Consider the following 20,645-nt stretch of genomic DNA (forward strand, 5'->3'; position numbering starts at 1 on the left):
CTGCTGTTTGGAATCACAGGCCTGTCTGGCCTAGAGCCTAGGTGGCTTCAGCACCAGCAGGGATCCAGGTGCTTTTGCTTCTGTGAGCTGAGTTCCCAGCAGCACTGAACTCCTGGGTGTGTGCCAACCCAGTATGAGAGGGCCTAGTGAGGATTTTAATTAATACTGAGTAATTACCAGATGGAGCTTAACTATCCCAAATGCCTTTCAGGTTCCCAAGCCTACAGCTAGTCACTTTCTGACTGGGCCTGGCAAGGTGAGGGAGGACTCTGCCTATACCCACTGGGCCTTTAGTCAGCACCTAGGCTGTGACATGCACATCCCAGGAAGTTCTCTACCTTTTTCCATTCCCTTCCAATCTGGTGTGGGTGAGGGGGGCAACCTGGGAAATAGCCTGGCCTTTCCAGTTTGCCTGTGCTCCCTCCCCAGGGGCAAAAGAATAGTGTCTTGTGGTCTGCTCAACACCATCACGCAGTGCTGGCCCTGGGCCCAGGGTGAATGTGGGGAGAAAAGAGGTGTGCAGACCTGGTCTTGGGAATCTTGGTGGGAATGCTTAAGAGGAGGCATAGGTACACAGGTCCTTCCTGTTCTGGACCTTAGTCCCTTTTCTGAAGGCACATATTTCGCCTAGGAAGCTCTGCTAGGCTTATTTCTCTGTCTGTGGCTCCCAAATTACTTTCTCATTGAAACTCCTACTACCCACAATGCCTTCCCGGTTTGACGTCTGTCAGACCTCCTGCCAGACTTCTGAGGATCCAATGGTCATTCCACCATTCCACCCAGCAGCTGATGTGGTCCTGACTCTACCAGGCCTTTGCTCTTGCTGTCCTCTATGTTCAGATGGCTTTCCTCCAGATCCTCCTGTGGTCAGATCCTGCCCAGGCCTCAGAGTCAGCTTGAATGTCACCCCCTAAAGTGGGCCCTCTTGCTCTCCTCCACAACCAGAACCACACTGCGGTGGTATTGTGTGTTCTTGTGTCTGGCTCTCGGCTGTGTTACTGGCGCCTAGTAAATGCTGGCAAACAGGAAGCTCTTAGTGTTGAAAGAATAAATGAAAAGTCTTCATGACTAGTGAGAAGCACTAACGACCCTGCTTAGCAGGTAGATCACTCGTTACTTCATTCCTAAGAATCCCTTCGGCGTCTCAACCCGGGACTGCTAGGGCCGGCGAGCGCCCCAGCGGCGCACGCGCACTGAGACCGGCGCTCGGCGGGGGCGCGCACGCTCGCGGCCGCGTGCGTCACAACCCGGGCTCTTGCCCCGCCCGTCCCGCTTGCCCGCTCGTCGGTCCCGGCGGCGGTGGCGGCTGCCCAGTGACAGCGGCCGCGGCACCAGGCCGGCCGTAGTAGCGTAGGGTCGTGCGGCCCAGAAACGCACACCCGGCCAAAGGGCGGCGCGGCGCGAGGAAGGACCGACCAGGGTCGCGTGTGAGGAGACCTCGCGGGCGCCGGGGGAGAGGCCGGCGTGAGGGAGGGCGGAGGCAGTGGCCGCCGGCGGCCGGGACCCGCCTCTCCGCGCGGCCGCCGCCAGCATGAGCCACATCCAGATCCCGCCGGGGCTCACGGAGCTGCTGCAGGGCTACACCGTGGAGGTGCTGAGGCAGCAGCCGTCCGACCTCGTCGACTTCGCGGTGGACTACTTCACCCGCCTGCGCGAGGCCCGCTCCCCAGCGTCCATCCCGCCCGCCGCCCCTCCTTCCGGCTCCCAGGATCTAGAGCCCGGCTCTGGCCTTGTCGCCGACGCGAACGGGGACAGCGAGTCGGAGGACGACGAGGACTTGGACGGTAGGCGGCGGGCTGGGCCGAGGTTCGCGGGGGGTTGGGGGGCGGGACGGAGGGAGCGGTGCAGGGGGTCTTTGGAAGTCTAGAGGAGGCGGGGTGGCGGTGAGCAGGCGTCGCGGCGGCTGCCGAGCCGACGACTCTGGGCCGGGACATTGGAGCTCTCGAGCGGAGTTTGTCTGGGCTCCCCGAGCCGCCGGCGTGAGCGGCTCCGCGGTCCGCCGAGCCCTCGAGCGTGCGGAGTGAGTTGTCAGATTCCGTGTGGACGGAAACGTGCGCGCTTTCGGCCCGCGTGCTGGCGGGGCCCGAGAGGCGCGCAGCCCCGTCGGCTTCGCCGGAGGAGCCCTCGCCTCGGCTTGGGACCCTTCGCCCCGTTTCGTTCCGAAGACAGGAACATTCACATCCACTCACTCGTATTTAGTAACCAGGGCGGTAACTTTGTTTGGAAGTAATTCATTTCGTGAACGGTTACTCTGTAAAACTTTCAGCGTAGGCAAACAGAGAAAAAGTGAAATGAATCTGTATTCAACAGTTTAAATATCTGTCACAAATGTTTCATCTATACTTCTTTTTCTTTGTTGAAGTATTTAAAGCAAATCCTAGTAGTCACTTCACCCCTGCATGCTTGAGTATGCATTTGTTAAAATATAGACCTTGGGAATATATATGTAAATTTGGCTAAAACGATTGGATCAGATTTGGTGAGGGCAAACAACTGTCTTGTTTAGCATATGAGGTGCAGGAAAGAAGACAACGAACACTTTATACATCTGATTTAAGCAAGGTTGTCAAAAACCAATTCCATTTTCCTTCGTTGCTTCATAGACTTTCTCAATTTAAAACAGAATTATCCTGCTTTTGAACGGCCAAAATTTAACAAAACCATAAAAACTTTTGAGAGACAAAGTTAGAGACTTAGTCTTATTAGATCATACTGGGAAAAACCTAGTTCTGAGTTGAATCCACTCAGGTCACACTAGCAAGGAGTTAATTGTTGGTCATTGCTGTTGGAGGTTGTAAGCTTCAGTGTTCTGGACAACTTCCCTAAATTTATTCATGCTAGGAGTAGAAATTGCTCTTTCATGTTTCCCTTGACATATTGCAAGTTAAATTATGGGTTTTTCATCTTAAACATGGAAATCAGAAATTGTTATTTTCCAAATCTCTGCTACAGATTTGCTTTATTGTCTAAGACAAATTGTCAAAACTCGTTTGATTTCAGGTTTACTTATTTTTAAAATGGGGACAGTGACAACAATCCCCCAGGGATAAATATGTTTTTGAAAGCTTTATTTCAGGAACGACTCCTACATTTGTTTCACTGTGATATTTGTAAATCACAAAGCTGTAACCTGTTTTGCAACAATTTTTATTTACACAAAACAGTATCTTAGAAATTAGTCCCAAATAAGTAAAACAGAGTTTACAAGTTTGTGTTGTCTTCTTTCTTTGTCATCTTTTTCAAAGTTGAGTTGACTTTTATCTTTGTAACTCTGTGCTTTATTTTATTGGTATTTAAATATTTTTTGTTTGTATCTCTTAAGTGGCTGTGCTACGTATAATTATAGAAATTAACACAAGGTGAACTTCTATTTACAGATAATAGACTAAAAATACATTGCACACAATAAGATACCACTTCACCCATGAGGACAGCTATTATGGAAAAAACAAAATAGCGAGTGTTGGTGAGGATGTAGAGAGGTTGGAATCCTTGCTTATTGCTGATGGAAATGTAAAATGGTTTGACTGCTGTGGAAAAAAGTTTGGCGATTCCTCAAAAAGTTAAACATAGAATTACGATATGATCTAGCAATTCCACTCCTATGTATATACCCAAAGGAATTGAAAGCAGGGAGTCGAACAGACGCTTGTATGCCAGTATTCATTGCAGCATTATTCACAATAGTCAAAAGGTAGAAACAATCCAAATATTCCATCAACAAATGAATGGATAAATGAACTGTAGTATATACATACAATGGAATACTGTTAATCCTTTAAAAGGAATGAAATTCTGATAGATGCTACAACATGGATGAACATTGAAAACATTATGCTAGTGCAATATGCTAGATACAAAAGGACAAAATACTGTGTGATTCCACTTATATGAGTTTCCTAGAATAGGTAAATTCATAGAGGTAGAAAGTGGACTAGAGGGGCCGGCCCGGTGGCGCAGTGGTTAAGTTCGCAGGTTCCGCTTCTCAGCAGCCCGGCGTTCGCCGGTTCGGATCCCGGGTGCAGATGTGGCACTGCTTGGCACACCATGCTGTGGTAGGCATCCCACATATAAATTAGAGGAAGATGGGCACGGATGTTAGCTCAGGGCCAGGCTTCCTCGGCAAAAAGAGGAGGACTGGCAGTAGTTAACTCAGGGCTAGTCTTCCTCAAAAAAAAAAGAAGAAAGAAAAAAAGAAAGTAGACTAGAGGTTGCCAGTGGCTGGGGGGAGCAAGTAATGGGGAGTTATTGTTTAATGGGTGCAGAGTTTCTGTTTGGGATGATGAAAAAGTTCTGAAATTGGATAGGAGTGATGGTTGCACAACACTGTGAATGTACTTAATGCTGTGAATCGTATATTTAAATGGTTAAAATGGTAAATTTTATGTTATATTTATTTTACCACAATTTAAAGAAAGACAAGAAAAGAAATACGTTGCATATCCAGTGATTAGGAACGTTAGGATAACAAGCACACAGAACCTAAAATTAGAAATAGGGTATGTAGTGTTAGAACTGTATATAGCAAGGAGACTTTGCTTAGTAAGGTCCTGTATGGCTAACCATCAGTTCAGTTTATAAAATTGTGTGTTATTGGAAACACTCAAAAAACTTAGCTGTGGGGCTGGCCCTGTGGCCGAGTGGTTAAGTTCACGCGCTCCACTGCAGGCGGCCCACTGTTTCGTTTGTTCGAATCCTGGGCGCGGATGTGGCACTGCTCATCAAACCACGCTGAAGCAGCGTCCCACATGCCGCAACTAGAAGGACTCACAACGAAGAATATACAACTATGTACCGGGGGGCTTTGGGGAGAAAAAGGAAAAAATAAAATCTTTAAAAAAAAAAACTTATTAGCTGTTGTTGGTTGTTTTAATAACAGTTGGGATATCAAACAGCACACCACGTATGAAGTACTGTAATTAATAACTCTTGGGAAAGTCTGAAGAGTTCAGACTTAATAAATCACTCTAACCACGTCGTCGTAAGAACAATAAATTGTCATTCACACTTGATTCACTTCTGTAATTACCATAAAACGTTTATGCTTGTGGGTCTTCTAACTTTTTTTTTTTTGGTAACAGCTTTAAGGAGATATAATTCATGTCATTCACCCATTTAAAGTGTATAATTCAGTGATTTTAGTATATTCACAGATATGTGCAATCATCGCCACAGTCCATTTTAGAACATTTTCATCACCCCAAAGAGAAACCCCATACCCTTAGCCGTCCACTTAGCTGTCATCTGCCAACACCCCCATTCCCTTCAGCCCTAGACAACCACTAATCTACTTTGTCTGCATAGATTTACCTGTCCTGGACATTTCATATAAATAGAATCATACAATATATAGTCTTTTGCTCCTGTTTCTTTCACCTAGCACAATGTTTTCAAAGTTCGTCAGTGTTGTAGTATTCTTTTTTTGTGTGTGTGAGGAAGCTTCACCCTGGGCTAACATCTGTTGCCAATCTTCCTCTTTTTTTACTTGAGGAAGATTAGCCCTGAGCTAACATCTGTGCCAGTCTTCCTCTATTTTGTATGTGGGATGCCTCCACAGCATGGCTGATGAGTGGAGTATGTTTGTGCCCGGGATCCAAACTGGTGAACCCAGGCTGCCAAAGCAGAGCACACGGAACTTTAACCACTCCGTCATGGGGTGGCCCCAGTACTTCATTCTTTTTTGTTGCTGAATACTATCCCATTGTATGGATATACCACATTTTGTTTATCCATTCTTCAGTTAATGGATGTTTAGGTTGTTTCTACTTTTTGACTTATTATGAATAATGATGCTATGAACATTCATGTGGATGTATGTTTTCATTTGTGTTTGGTGTATACCTAGGAGTAGAATAGTTGGGCTATATAATAACTCAGTGTTTAACCTTTTGAGGAACTGCCAGACTGTTTTCCAAAAGTGGCTGCACCATTACATTCTAACCTGCAGTGTATTGAGGGTTCTAATTCCTCCACATCCTCATCAACATTTATTATCTTTTTTACTAAAGCCAAACCAGTGGGTGAGAATTAGTACCTCATTGTACTTTTGCTTTGTAGCTCTCTAATGATGTTGAGCATCTTTTCATGTGTTTGTGTTGGTCATTTGTGTATCTTCTTATGTCTATTCAAGTCCTTTGTCCATTTTTTAATTGGGTTGTCTTTTTATTATTGTCTTTTAGGAGTTTTTAATATATTCTAAACAAGTCCTTTATCAGATAGATGATTTACAAATATTTTCTCTCATTCAGTGAGTTTTCTTTTCACTTTTTTGATATTGTCTTTTGAAGCATAATAATTTTTAATTTTGATGAAGTCCAATGTATCATTTTCTTTTGCTGTTTGTGCATTAGGTGTCATATTTAAGAAATCATTGCCAAATCCAAAGTCCTGAAGAGTAACCTCTGTATTTTCTTCTAAGAGGTTTATAGTTTTAGCTCTTACATTTAGGTCATTGGTACATTTTGAGTTATTTTATATGTATATAGATATATCTATAGATCTATATAAGATGTGAGGTACTTCATCTTTTGGTTGTGGCTATCCACTTGTTCCAGCACCACTTATTGAATAGACTATTCTTGGGGCCAGCCCCATGGCCACCTGGTTGGGTTTGCACACTCTGCTTCAGCGGCCCAGGGTTTCACCCGTTCAGATCCTGGGCGCGGACATGGTACTGCTCATTAGGCCATGTTGAGGTGGTGTCTCACATGCCACAACTAGAAGGAGCCACAACTAGAATATACAACTATGTACTGGGGGGACTTGGGGTGAAAAAGCAGGGGATAAAAAAAGAAAGAAAAGAAAAGACTATTCTTTCCCCATTTAATTGTCTTGGTACTCCTGTTGAAAATCAATTGACTGTAAATGTGAGTCTGTTCCTAACTCTCAATTCCTTTTGTTTTGGTGAGGAAGATTCACCGTGAGCCAACATCCATTGCCTCCATCCATCTTCCTTTTTGCTTGAGGAAGATTGTTCCTGAGCTAACAGCTGTGCCCGTCTTCCTCTATTTTGTATGTGGGATGCTGCCACAGCATGGCTTGATAAGCGGTGTGTAGGTCTTCGCCTGGGATCCGAACCCACAAGCCCTGGGCCGCTGAAGTGGAATGTGTGAACTTAACCACTATGCTACTGGGCCAGCCTCCTAACTCTCAATTCTGTTTGATTGACCTATATATCTGTGTCTATGCCACTGTCGTTTTTTTTTTGAGGAAGATTAGCTCTGAGCTAATTGCTGCCAATACTCCTCTTTTTTTGCTGAGGAAGACTGGCCCTGAGCTAACATCCGTGCCCATCTTCCTCTACTTTTTATGTGGGATGCCTGCCACAGCATGACTTGCCAAGTGGTGCCATGTCCACACCTGGCATCCAAACCGGCGAACTCAGGGCTGCTGAAGCGAAACGTGCGCACTTAACCGCTGTGCCACTGGGCCGGCCCCTATGCCAGTGTCTTGATTACTGTAGATCTGTAGTAGTTTTGGAATCAGGAAATGTGAGTTCTTCAACTTTGTTCTTTTTCAAAATTGTTTTGTCTATTTTGGGTCCCCTGAATTTCCATATAAATTTTAGAATTAGCTTGTCAGTTTCTGCAAAGAAGCCAACTGGGATTTTGCTAGGGATTGCATTTAATTTGTAGATTAATTTGAAGAGTATTGCCATCTTAACAATATTGTCTTCTGATCTATGAATATGGAATGTCTTTCCATTTATATAGATCTTCATTAATTTCTAAATTGAAAATCAACAATGTTTTACAGTTTTCAGAGTATAGGTTTTGCACTTCTTTTGTTAAATTTATTTCCAAGTAATGTATTCCTTTTGATACTATTGTAAACAGAATTGTTTTCTTAATTTCATTTTCAGATTGCTCATTGCAAATGTGTAGAAATATAGTTAAATTTTTTTATATTGCTCTTGTATCTTGCAACTTTGCTGAATTTCTTTCTTTCTTTTTCTTTCTTTCTTTCTGCCTGCCTGCCTGCCTTCCTTCCTTCCTTCCTCCCTCCCTCCCTCCCTGAGCTAACATCTGTCGCCAATCCTCCCTCTTTATGCTGAGGAAGACTGGCCGTGAGCTAGCAACTGTACCCAATTCCTCTACTTTATATGTGGGATGCCTGCCAGAGCGTGGCTTAATAAATGGTGCACAGGTCCACACCTGGGATCCGAACCCGCAAACCCCGGGCTGCCAAAGCAGAACGTGCAAACTTAACCGCTGTGCCACCAGGCCGGCCCCATGAATTTATTTATTAGTTCTAGTAATTTTTTAGTGGATTCTTTAGGATTTTTCCTCAGTATACTACAAAGCATAGAAGTTTGTCCAAACTGCATCAGCAGGACCTTTTTGGGAATTGGTTAATAATAGTGTTCCTGCGGTTCATGTATCTGGATCTCTCAGCAGGATTTTGACACTGTTGAATACCCCCTTTTGAAATGCTCTCCCTCCTTGGCATCTGTGTCTTCCTTCCTCTGGCTCTCCATCCACTGCTTGGCCTCCTCTCTGCCCATTACTTGCTGGTTGATGATTCCCAGAATTAATTTGTTACCTTTTCTCCCTCAGTGAGCAACTCTCTTCCTGAGCATTTTTTACTGCTCTGAACCTTCAAAATCAAAACTACAGTTCAGAACTTTCTCTGCTGAGACACACCTATTTATGCTCATCTTGCCAGCTGGTCATCTCTCATTCATCTCAAGAACTCATAATGCCTAAAACCAATGTCATTAGCTTACCTGTCATACTGCTCTGTTTTCTCTAATTCCTTAAGCAGGAAGCCTAGGATTCAATCAGTCTCTTTCTTTCTCTCATTTTAATCTCTGGCCTTTTTTTTTTGGTGGGGAAGATTGTCACTGAGATAACATCTGTTGCTCCAATCTTCCTCTTTGCTTGAGGAAGATTGTTGCTGAGCTAATGTCTGTGCCAATCATCCTCTATTTTGCATGTGGTACATCGCCACAGCATGGCTTGATGAGCAGTGTTGTAGGTCCACACTTGGGATCTGAACCCAGTAAACCCTGGCTACTGAAGCAGAGTGTGCGAACTTAACCACTACTCCACTGGGCCGGCACCTCCTATCTTTTTCTTCCTCACTGTCCCTGCCTTGAGTTTGGCTTTTATTGCTTCTTAGCTAGATGTGGATGAGCATCTGTTGGTCTCCCACTCATCTCTCCTCCGCCTCATTCATTCTCTACACCTTTCTTTCTTTTTTTGTGGTAAAATATACATAATATAAAATTTGCTATTTTAACCTTTTTTTTTCAATAAAGATTTTATTTTTTTCCTTTTTCTCCCAAAGCCCCTGGGTACATAGTTGTGTACTGTTAGTTGTGGGTCCTTTTCATTGTGGCATGTGGGACGCCACGCCAGCATGGCTCGATGAGCAGTGCCATGTCCGCGCCCCGGATTCCAACCTATGAAACCCAGGGCCGCCAAAGCAGAGCTCTCGGACTTAACCACTTGGCCACTGGGCCAGCCCCTTAACCATTTTTAAATATACAACTCAGTAGCATTAAGTACATTTACAATGTTGTGCAATCACCTTTATTTTTCAGTTAAGTAAACTTTTTTTGAAGTAATATACATGCAAAAATGTGTGCAAATTGTAAATGTGCAACTTGATTGTTTGTGAAGTGGACACCTTGTGTATCCCATCAACTAGATCAGGAAATTTCAACTGGAGAAGACCAGTTTCTTCACATCACAGGCATACATTTTACACAATTGTAACCATAAATACAGTTCTGCAATAAGGGCGGCTAGCATTTATTAAGCCTTTATTCTGTACTGATCTCAGTGTTCAACAGTTTATTTGCATTATCTCATTGTATCCTCCCAGTCCTTTAAGGTATGAATTGTAATTATCTCCATTTTACAGATAAGGAAATTGAGGACTAGAGATTATCCAGGATCATATAATAAGCAGGATTTGACTCTAGGCTGGAGTTAATGCTATCATATTTTTCATATTATTTCTTTTTTTTTTTTTCCCAAAGATTGGCACCTGGGCTAACAACTGTTGCTAATCTTTTTTTTTTTTTCCTGCTTTATCTCCCCAAACCCCCCCTGTACAAAGTTGTATATCTTAGTTGCACGTCCCTCTAGTTGTGGGATGTGGGACGCCGCCTCAATGTGGCCTGACGAGCGGTGCCATGTCGGCGCCCAGGATCTGAACCCTGGGCCGCCGCAGCGGAGCGCGAGAACTTAACCACTCAGCCACGGAGCCGACCGCACTCTTCATATTATTTCATGCTTGAATTGCCTTTCATTTTTTTCTTGCCTTGTTCTTTATGTTTCACAAGAAAAGCCTGTAAGCATTTAAAAATTTCTCTACATAGTTATCATAATGAATTTTTTATTGTAGTATAATATAAATAAAATTTACTATTTTACCAGTTTAAAGTATACAGTTCAGGGGCATTAAGTACATTCATTATTTTGTGCATCCATCACCACTATTTTGTTCTTTTTTTTCAAGATTGTTTTGGGCTTTTGGGACTCCTTGCAATTCCATATGAATTTTTGGGTTAGCTTTTCCATTTCTACAACAAAGCCTGTTTTCTTGAATTTCATCTTCAGATTGTTGATTGTGACTATATACAACTACAACTGATTTTTGTGTGTTGATCTTTTACCCAGCAACCTTGCTGAATTTGTTTATTAGCTCTAATAGTTTTTTTTTTGTAGATTCTTTATGATTTGCTATGTATGAGCTCATGTAATCTGCGAATAGTTTTATTTGTTCCTTTTCAATTTGAATGCCTTTTATTTTTCTCACCTAATTGCTTTGGCTAGGATTTCCCATACTATGCTGAATAGAGCTGACTAAAGCAGGCATCCTGGTCTTGAGGGAAAGTTTTCAATCTTTTACCATTGAGTATGATGTTAGTTGTAGGTTTTTGTAAACGCTCCTTACCATGTTGAGGAAATTCCCTTTAATTCCTAGTTTGTTGAGTGTTTTTATCATGAAAGGGTGTTGGATTTTGTCAAATGCTTTTTTTGCATCAATTGAGATGATCATGTGACTTTTTTCCCTTCATTCTTTTAATGTGGTTCATTACATTGGTTGATTTTTTTTTTTTTATGTTGAACCACTCTTGCATTCCTGGGGTAAATTCCACTTGGTTGTAGTGTAAGGTATAATCTTTTTTTTTTTTTTTTTGAGGAAGGTTAGCCTTGAGCTAACATCTGCTGCCAATCCTCCTCTTTTTGCTGAGGAAGACTGGCTCTGAGCTAACATCCATGCCCATCTTTCTCTACTTTATATGTGGGACGCCTACCACACATGGCTTGCCAAGTGGTGCCATGTCTGCACCCGCAATCCAAACAGGTGAACCCTGGGCCGCCGAAGCGAAACGTGCGCACTTAACCACTTCGCCACTGGGCCGGCCCCAGGTATAATCCTTTTAATATGCTGCTGGATTTATTTGCTGGTATTTTGTTGTTATAATGGTTTTTTTTAACTGCATATTGTAAATCAAGTGAATATATTATACTCTACTTGATTATTCTCCATTTAGGTTGCCTTCAAATATTTGCTGGTATGAACTTTTTTATGCATACAGCTTTTTTTTAACAACTGATAATTTATTAAAATAATTAAGCATCTTCAATGATGATTTCAGCTTCTATTTCTGGCTCAATACTGATGGAAGTAACAATCTCAGAAGGACCGTGTAAGTCAGTGTGTTGCTTGTGGATCCTCATCTGAAAAAGATCTTGAGTCTTGGTACCTTCACAAGAAGTTTTTCTCTAGTCTTTGTGGGGATCTGAACTGGTCCTTTCACTTTGAGGTTCTTTTCCTTTACTACTCTGATCAAGTCAGCATATGCCTTCTCCAGTGATTTTACCTTGTAGCTGGTTAGGGTAATTCTTGTTTACTGAATTGCCACCTCTGGTTCCATGGGCGATTTTCCTGTATCTTTAAAAGCTATGGCTGCAGTGCAGCTTCCTGACTGATTTGTTCCTTGGGAATGAGCAAACAGTAAGTCAGAACCAGGACCCTGCTGACCAGACTTGAACTCCACTGCAGCTGTGACTGCATCTTCCTTGAAGAATGAATAAAGCTTTTTTTCATTTTTGTCTGTGTCTTACTTCAGATGCTAATCGCAAATCCAGGCTTCCTGGGTACTCAGGACACTTCTGACACTAACTAACTGGAGTTAGCGCATAGCCCAGGTTAAGGGCTCAGTCCCACAAGACTGCCTCCTACTTCAGATGCTTATCTAAATTCCAGGCCTCCTGTACTTCTCACTGGCCAGCTATGAATTGGGAGTTTCCACAGCTTCCTCCTCGAGTTTGATAATTTGCTAGAATGGCTCACAAAACTAAGGAAAGTACTTTACATACTATTACCGGTTTCTTATAAATGATACAAATCAGCAATAGCCAAATGGAAGAGATGCGTAGGGTAGGGTCTATGGGAAGGGGCACAGAGCTTCCATGCTGTCCTCAAGCATTCCACCCTCCCAGCATCTCAATGTGTTCACCAACCTGGAAGCTCTCAGAATGCCTTCATTCAGGGTTTTTATGGAGGTTGCATTATGTAGTCGTGATTGATTAAATCGTTGGTTATTGGTGATGAACTCAATCCTCAGCCCTTCTCCTCTCTCTGGAGGTCAAGCAGTGAGGCTGAAAGTTCCAACTCTCTAATTATATGGTTGGTTCCTTTGGTAACCAGCCCCCATCCTTCAAGTGTCACCTCATTAACATAAACTCAGGTCTGTTTGAAAGGAGCTTATCATGAGTAACAAAAGACACTCCTCTCAGCCCTATCCCTCAGGAAATTCCAAGGGTTTTAGGAGCTCTGTGCCAGGAACCTGGCTGAAGACCAAATATATATTTCTTATTATCTTATTATATCAGAATCTCACACTGGGAAATTAAAAAAATTAATCTTCCTTCCTTCCTCCCTCCCTTCCTTTCTTCCTTTCCTCCCTCCTTTCTTTCCCTTTCTTTTCTTAATTAATAGGAAGACAGAAGTGAAGCTACTGCATGAATTTGATGGGCTTGCAGAATTTCCAGGCGGAGATAACCAGCAGGCCATGGGAACCACAGGCCTGGAGCTGGGGCACAGGTCAAGGCTGGGAAGAGGTGTGGGGAGCCATCAGTGTGGTGTGGGAGTGGATGAGGTTATCCAGGTTGAAGGGAATAAAACTGTGACATGATCCTGGGGACCTCTGACATTTTGGGCTTAAAAAGTATGGGAAAACGGGGTCCGGCCTGGTGGTGTAGTAGTTAAGTTCACATGCCCACTTCAGCAGCCTGGGGTTGGCAGGTTCGGATCCTGGGTGCAGACCTAGCACTGCTTGTCAAGCCATGCTATGGTGGCATCCCACATAAAAAATGAGCAAGATTGGCAACAGATGTTAGCTCAGGGCCAGTGTTCCTCACAAAAGAAAAAGGAGTATAGGAAAATGTCACAATTTAATAAGACTTATGTTGTGATGGGGATGAGAGTAGTCTTTGACTCTTCTTTTCCCCTCATCCTTCACATCCATCCTTTTGCAAGTTTTGTTATGAAATACTGCCTTCAATTATTTAACTCCCCGTACTAGCTTTGAGTCCCTGTGTTTGACCAGTCTATGTTTTCTGTTTTTTTCTTTCTTTTTTTGTAATTGAGAAATAATTTACATAAAATACACCTTTTTAAAGTGTACAATTCAGTGGTTTTTGGTATTTACACAGTTGTGTAACCATCACCACTGTTTAATTCCAGAACATTTTCACTACCCCAAAAAGAAGCCCTGTACCCATTAGTGTCACTCCTTATCCTTTCCTCTCTCTAGCCCCTGGCAACCAGCAGTCTATTTTCTATCCGTATGAATTTGCTTATTCTGGACATTTCATATACATGGAATCATACAATATATGGTCTTCTGCTCCTGGCTTCTTTTACTTAGCATAACGTTTTCAAGGTTCATCTGTGTTGTAGCATATGTCAGTACTTCATTCTCTTTTACAGCTGAATACTAGTCCATTATATGGATATATCACGTTTTGTATATCCATTCATCAAGTGATCTATTTTGGGTAGTTTCTACTTTTTGACTATTATGAATAATGTTACTATGAACATTTGTGTACAAAATTTTGCGTGAACATGTTTTTTCCCTAGTTTTATTGAGGTATAATCGACACATAACATTGTATTAGTTTAAGGTATATGACATAATGATTTGATATATGTACATATTGTGAAATGATTACCACAGTAAGTTTAGTTAACATCCATCACCTCACATAGTTAAAATATTTTGTCTTGTGATGAGAACTTTTTTTTGTTTTTTTTAAAGATTAACACCTGAGCTAACATCTGTTGCCAATCTTTTTTTTTTCTTTCTTCTTCTCCTCAAAGCCCCCCAGTACATAGTTGTATATTCTAGTTGTAGGTCCTTCTGGTTGTGCTATGTGGGATGCTGCCTCAGCGTGGCTTAATGAACGGTACCTTGTCTGTGCCCGTGATTTGAACTGGTGAAACCCTGGGCTGCAGAAGCAGAGCCCATGGCCTTAACCACTTGGCTGGCCCTGTAATGAGAACTTTTAAGACTTACTCTCTTAACAACTTTCAGGTATACAATACCGTATTGTTAACTATAGTCACTGTTGGGGGGAAAGACAAATCCTCTACCCTCTGGGTCCTTCTGGCTGGGCTACGAATTAAATTGACAAGACAGAATAACGGGAGAAACTCAAATAAAGCTGTATAACATGTATACATGGGAGGGACTCAGGAAAACTGAGCAACTCACCAAAATGGCCCAGGTGCCAGCTTAAATATCATCTTCAGCTAAAGACAAAGGAAGGTGTTTGGGGTAGTGGTTTGAGACTTCAAAGGAGAAGAAGGCAATTCACATAGAAATGGAAAAGCAAATGTTTGGTAAACAGAACTTTGATAAGAGTGGGCTTAGCAAGGATCTTCCCAGTCTACTCTTCCCAGAGTTATCTATGGTGATAGCCTGTCCTGGGGTCAGGTCTTTTATCTTAAATTATTTTAGGTAGTTGGGGGAAGGTCAAAGTTTCTTTCAGAGTCTTTTGTTCTTAAAAATAATCAAGTTGGCTGGCCCTGTGGCCTGGCCAAGTGGTTAAGTTCCTGCACTCCACTTCGGTGGCCCCGGATTTCACCGGTTCGAATCCTGGGTGTGAACATGGCACTGCTCATCAAGCCATACTGAGGCGGCATCCCACATGCCACAACTAGAAGGACCCACAACTAAAAATACGCAACTATGTCCTGGGGGGCTTTGGAGAGAAAAAAGAAAAAATAAAATCTTAAAAAAAAGCCAAACACATTTTGAGGTGGCCAATTCTGAACCCCCACATCACTATGAGGTACATTACATCCCTAAAATTACGTCACACAAAATTTTGTTTTCAATGCACTTGAGTACTCAGTGTTTTCAGTACTCTTGAATATATATCTAGGAGTAGAATTGCTGATAACTCTGTGTTTAACTTTTTGAGAATCTGCTAGACTGTTTTCCAAAATGGCTGCACAACTTTACATTCCTGTCTGGAATATGGGTGGGTTGCAATTTCTCTGCCTCCTCTCTTATTCTTGTTATTGTCTTTTAAAAAAGTATAATTTATGGAGTGAAATTCACACAACATGAAATTCACCATTTTATTTTATTTTATTTTTTTTGAGGAAGATTAGCCCTGAGCTAACATCTGCTACCAATCCTCCTCTTTTGTTTTGCTGAGGAATACTGGCCCTGAGCTAACATCTGTCCCAATCTTCTACTTTATATGTGGGACACCTGCCACAGCATGGCTTACGAAGCAGTGCCATGTCTGCACCCAGGATCCGAACCCTTGAACCCCAGGCTGCTGAAGCAGAACGTGAGAACTTAAGTGCTGTACCACCAGGCCGGCCCTAACGTTCACCATTTTAAAGTGAGCAATTCAGGGGCTGGCCCCATGGCCGAGTGGTTAAGTTGGCACACTCTGCTTCGGCTGCCTGGGGTTTCGCCAGTTGGAATCCTGGGCACGGACATGGCACTGCTCATCAAGCCAAGCTGAGGCAGCATCCCACATACCACAACTAGAAGGACCCACAACTAAAAATACACAACTATGTACTGGGGGGCTTTGGGGAGAAAAAGGAAAAATAAAATCTTAAAAAAAAAAGTGAACAAGTCAGTGGCATTTAATATATTGACAGTGTTGTACAACTGTGTCTATCTAGTTCTAAAACATTTCCATCACTCCAAAGTAAAACCCCTCACCCATTAAGCAGTTTCTTCCCCTTTCCTCCCCCTACCCTCCCCCACCCCTGACAACCACCAGTCTGTATTCTCTCTCTATGGATTTCCCTATTCTGGATATTTTATATAAATGGAATCATACAATATATGATGTTTTGTGTCTGGCTTCTTTCACTTAGCATGATGTTTCCAAGGGTCATCTACATAGTAGCTTGTATCAGTCCTTCATTCTCTTTTATTGCTGAATATTATTCCATTGTATGTATATACCACAATTTGTTTATCTGTTAATCAGTTGGTGGATATTTGGGCCGTCTCAGCATTTTGGCTATTGTGAACAGTGCTACCATTAGCATACTTGTGCATTTACTTGTTTGAGTACCTTGTTTTCAATTCTTTTGGGTGTATAGCTATGAGTGGAATTCTGGAGTCATATGGCAGTTCTATGTTTAACTTTTTGAGGAGATGCCAAACTGTTTTCTACAGTGGCTCAGCCATTTTACCCTCTTGCCAATGTACTTGGATCTCACTTTCTCCATGTCCTTGTCCACACTTGTCATTTTGATTATAGCCATCCTGGTGGGTGTGAAGTGGTATCTTATTGCGGTTTTGATTTCCGTTTTCCTAATGACTAATAATGTTGACATCTTTTCATGTGCTTGTTGTCCATTTGTATATCTTCTTTGGAAAATGTCTATTATTCAGGTCCTATGTCAATTTTTTAATTGGGTTATTTGTCTTTTTGTTGTTGAGTTGTAAGAGTTCTTCATATATTTTGGATATGAGTTCCTTACCCAATATGTGATTTAAAAATATTTTCTTCCATTTTCTGAGTTGTCTTTTTACATTCTTGAAGCATACAAGTTTTAAATTTTGAGAAAGTTCAGTGTATCTATTTTTTTCTTTTGTTGCTGTGCTTTGGGTGTATAGGGAGGAAGACTTTTCCTCTACCTAATGTGGGTTCGTCTGGCTGGAGAACGAATTAAATTCACATGAGACAGAATAGCAAGAGAAAATTAAACAAAGCTTTATAACATGTATACATGGGAGGGGTCAGGCAAACTGAGCAACTCGCCAAAATGGCCGAAACCACCACTTAAATATCTAAAGACAAAGGAGGATGTTGGGGGTGGAGGGGGAGTCGATCATGGGAGATTACCACACGAGTACAGTAAACAAAATGCAGATTTAAGTCCTTGCCTTTGGCATTGATTAAGAGTTTCTAGAGAGAAGGTCTTCTTCCCTTCCTGGTTCAGAGATGGAGATAACTTTACAGATGGAGAGTTCCTTTACAATGTAAATATCTCTTACAAAGGGTAAGTAAATTCTACTTTTCAGTTGCTTTTCTGTCTGCAAAGTAACTAGCCTCAAATAATTGTCATGCCAAAGAGACATATCTTGGGGTAGCCAATTCCAGTCCCCACAGGTGTCATATCCAGTCTGCTTGTTCTCTGTCCCTCTCCTAACTCTTCTCTTTTGCTTGGACAACCACAGAATTTTCTTATCTTAGACACTTTGCCCTCTCCAGTCCATTCTCTGCCCAGCAGCCAGAGAGACTTTTTAAAAATGGAGATCAGATCACATCACTCTTCTGTTTAAATTTCCTCATTGCAAGTGAAATGAAATCAGCATGTCTTCTGAGGTCTACACAGTCCTGCAAGGTTTGGTCCCTGTTTTTCTCTCTACCTTCTCCTTTAGCCCTACCCTTCCTTGCCTGCTAAACTTGTTGCTACACTTGCCAGGCTGTTTCTCTACCTCAGTAGTCTGTGATTGTTGTTGGCCCTTGCAGAATCTTTCTCTCCTGGCTGTGACCAGCTAGCTCCTCTTCTTCCTTTAGGCCTCAGCTTCAGAGACGCTTTTGCAGATTGCTCTAACTAGAGTGGGTCCCTTTGTTGTTGGGGTTCCCAGTAGCACCCCAGATGGTTACATTAGAGTTCTAGTGTCTACAATTCTCATTTGTTTTTTGTTTTTTCTCTTTCAGTAGAACAGAATCTCCATGAGGATGAGGAGCTGTCTGTCTTGTTCTTTGTTTTGTCTCCAGTGCTTAGCATACAGCCTGGCCCATAGTGGATACTTAAAAAGCTCTTGTTGAGTAAATGAGTGAGTAAATGACCAGAGAGCTGATTTTGGAGACCGATATCACAGAGTACACTTTGGGAACACACAGATGGGAGTTAAGGAAGGGACTGGTTGGTCAGTCTTGTTGAAAGCAATGGAGAGGTCAAGTTGTGTAAGGTCAGTGTTGAAGCGATTGGGTCTAGCCGTAATTCTCAGGGATAGAGGCCCCAGTGGGGTTGTGGTAGAAGAGGTCAGGTGCCAGTGGGTCAGGGAGTTTGTGTGTGTGTGTAGAGGGGAGATGGTAGCTGCAGAAGATTCCGACAAAGAATGGGGAGTACATTTTGAAGAAGTGAAGAAAGGACCTGGTGGTAGCTTGAAAGAGAGGTGGGTGTGAGGGAAGGTTTTGGTTTTGTTTTGTTAAGGTAGAGTCACCTTTAACATATTCATGTGTAGCGGAAAAGGAGCCAGTGGAGAGAAGATAGTGTCACAGACTAGTTACCCTGAGGCACTCATGGGTGGGTTTTGGATATTTTAATTGTTTTTCCAAATTGTTCTTTTTCCTTTTGTTATGTTAAGGAGATACAATCACCAACTAGCTTGAACCAGATCAAGCCTGCTAGGAGAGCTAATGCCTATGACCTTTGCCTTATTTTTAATGCTAAGACCTCTCCAGGATGAGCTTAGTCCTTTTTACCATAATCTGCAGTGTATGTGGAAGCATGTTTTCCAACTGAGCCTGTGCAAGAGAATACCCATCTCTCCTTTTAGAATATTCATTCCCCATCCAAAATAAATGTCCTTTGTTTGGGGACACCATGACTTTGGAAAGGATTCCTCATGGTCTCCTATTGCCACAATAGCCTTTAGTTTGTGACACAACTTACTTCTGATATAGAGTCTGATTTAACTCTCCAGGAGGCAACCCACTTTGGTTTGGTAACAGTAGCAGCTGATTGAGCAAGGTCCTAGAATGGGTGGGTGGGTTAGAACAGAGAAAAAGTGGAGACATCGCATATTCAGGAACTAGAGAGGAGTGGTATTTGTCTTAGCTGTTATTTAATTTAAAGGATAATTTAAGATTTTACTTCTTTGTGCTTTTGATGCAAGACCTTGTCTTTTACTTACTTGAATCTCATAGAGATGAATGTTTAAGCTGAGGGAAAATTCTCTCTTTGACACAGGTTGTTGATTTTTGTAGCTTATCCGTCTGTTGGTCATTTTGAATGCTATGGATATGAAAGAGAAGCAAATGCAATTTTTTAAAGGTTTCTATAATTTAGACCTTTTTTGGGAGGATTCTTTTTTTAAAAATACCAACTTCTCCATACAAAATCTTTTATCTAGAAATTGAGGAAAAGGCAGCTTATTGGAACCTCTTTAAAGTCTCTTCGGTATCTGATGAGAGATGATGAGCTATCCTGGAAGATTTTATTTGTTGGAATTTTTCATTTGTTGCTTATAAACTACTTAGTTACTTTCTTGAAAAAAATGAAAGTAATTAAAAGGTCATCATTATGATGAAAAAATATAGGAAGCAATTGTAGTAATTAGTGAGTCACTAACTAAAGTTTTATATTGTGCTTTCTGGAGATAGCCAGATATTTAATCAACAGTTAAATGATTTAATTTGGATTGGTTTTTTGATGGAGACACTTAATTGAGTGTGCAGAATATTTCCTGCTTTTTCTTCAGCTCTACTTCTGATACTTACTGGTAAAATAGTTTCAATTTTGTGAAAAAGAATATGTTCCTGAGTGATCTGCTCACAAACTGTTTTTATTATAGAAAAGAGCAAGACGGTCTTCAATTAGAAAAGTGAGTTATACAGTACTATTGATGAGGATTTTAGGCTGGTTACTTTTAAAACTACAGATGAGAAGCAGGCTCTGAGGACTGGAATTTTGCTTGCCCTTCTGAGAGACATTTGCGTTTGTGAAGGAAGGGGGGGTGACCTTGTAGGGACCCGAAATTGGCCACCCCAGGATATGTCTCTTTGGCATCAGGATTGTTTTGGGCTGATTGCTTTCGATAAACTGGGACAGGGAAGGGGGCTCTGGGGAATGGAACTTGCCCTTGTTGGGACACATTTACATTTGTAAGGTAAATATCTGTCTGTAAAAGGTGCCTCCCTCTCTGTACCAGGAAGAAGAGGAGAGATGACCTTATCCCTAGAAACTTTTAATGGGGAAGGCAAGAACTTAAGTTGGTTGCTGTCTGGCAATCTCATGTAACTGGTTTAAGGTGGTGGCGTCTAACCTTTCTAACCTTTACTTAATCCGATTTGATTCTTATCTAAAAGTTGTGGGACCACCCAATGGCCAGACCCCACCTGCACTGATACCATTTTAACTTTTTTCCATGTTCTTTCCTTTGTCTTGGTAAAGAGATGACT

General features: G+C 42.1%; 1 protein-coding gene across 1 annotated transcript in view; it reads left to right on the forward strand.

The window, feature by feature from the left end:
- The first annotated feature begins 1,257 nt into the window (after positions 1–1,257).
- PRKAR2A (protein kinase cAMP-dependent type II regulatory subunit alpha) overlaps positions 1,258–20,645 on the forward strand; it is a 120,548-nt gene continuing 101,160 nt past the window's right edge. The window contains exon 1 of the mRNA XM_046669729.1: positions 1,258–1,784. Coding sequence (XP_046525685.1) covers positions 1,532–1,784 — 253 coding nt within the window. The 5' untranslated portion in view covers positions 1,258–1,531. The remainder of the gene's footprint in view (positions 1,785–20,645) is intronic.

The sequence above is a fragment of the Equus quagga genome, chromosome 1, assembly GCF_021613505.1.
Source record: "Equus quagga isolate Etosha38 chromosome 1, UCLA_HA_Equagga_1.0, whole genome shotgun sequence".
Lineage (NCBI taxonomy): Eukaryota > Metazoa > Chordata > Mammalia > Perissodactyla > Equidae > Equus > Equus quagga.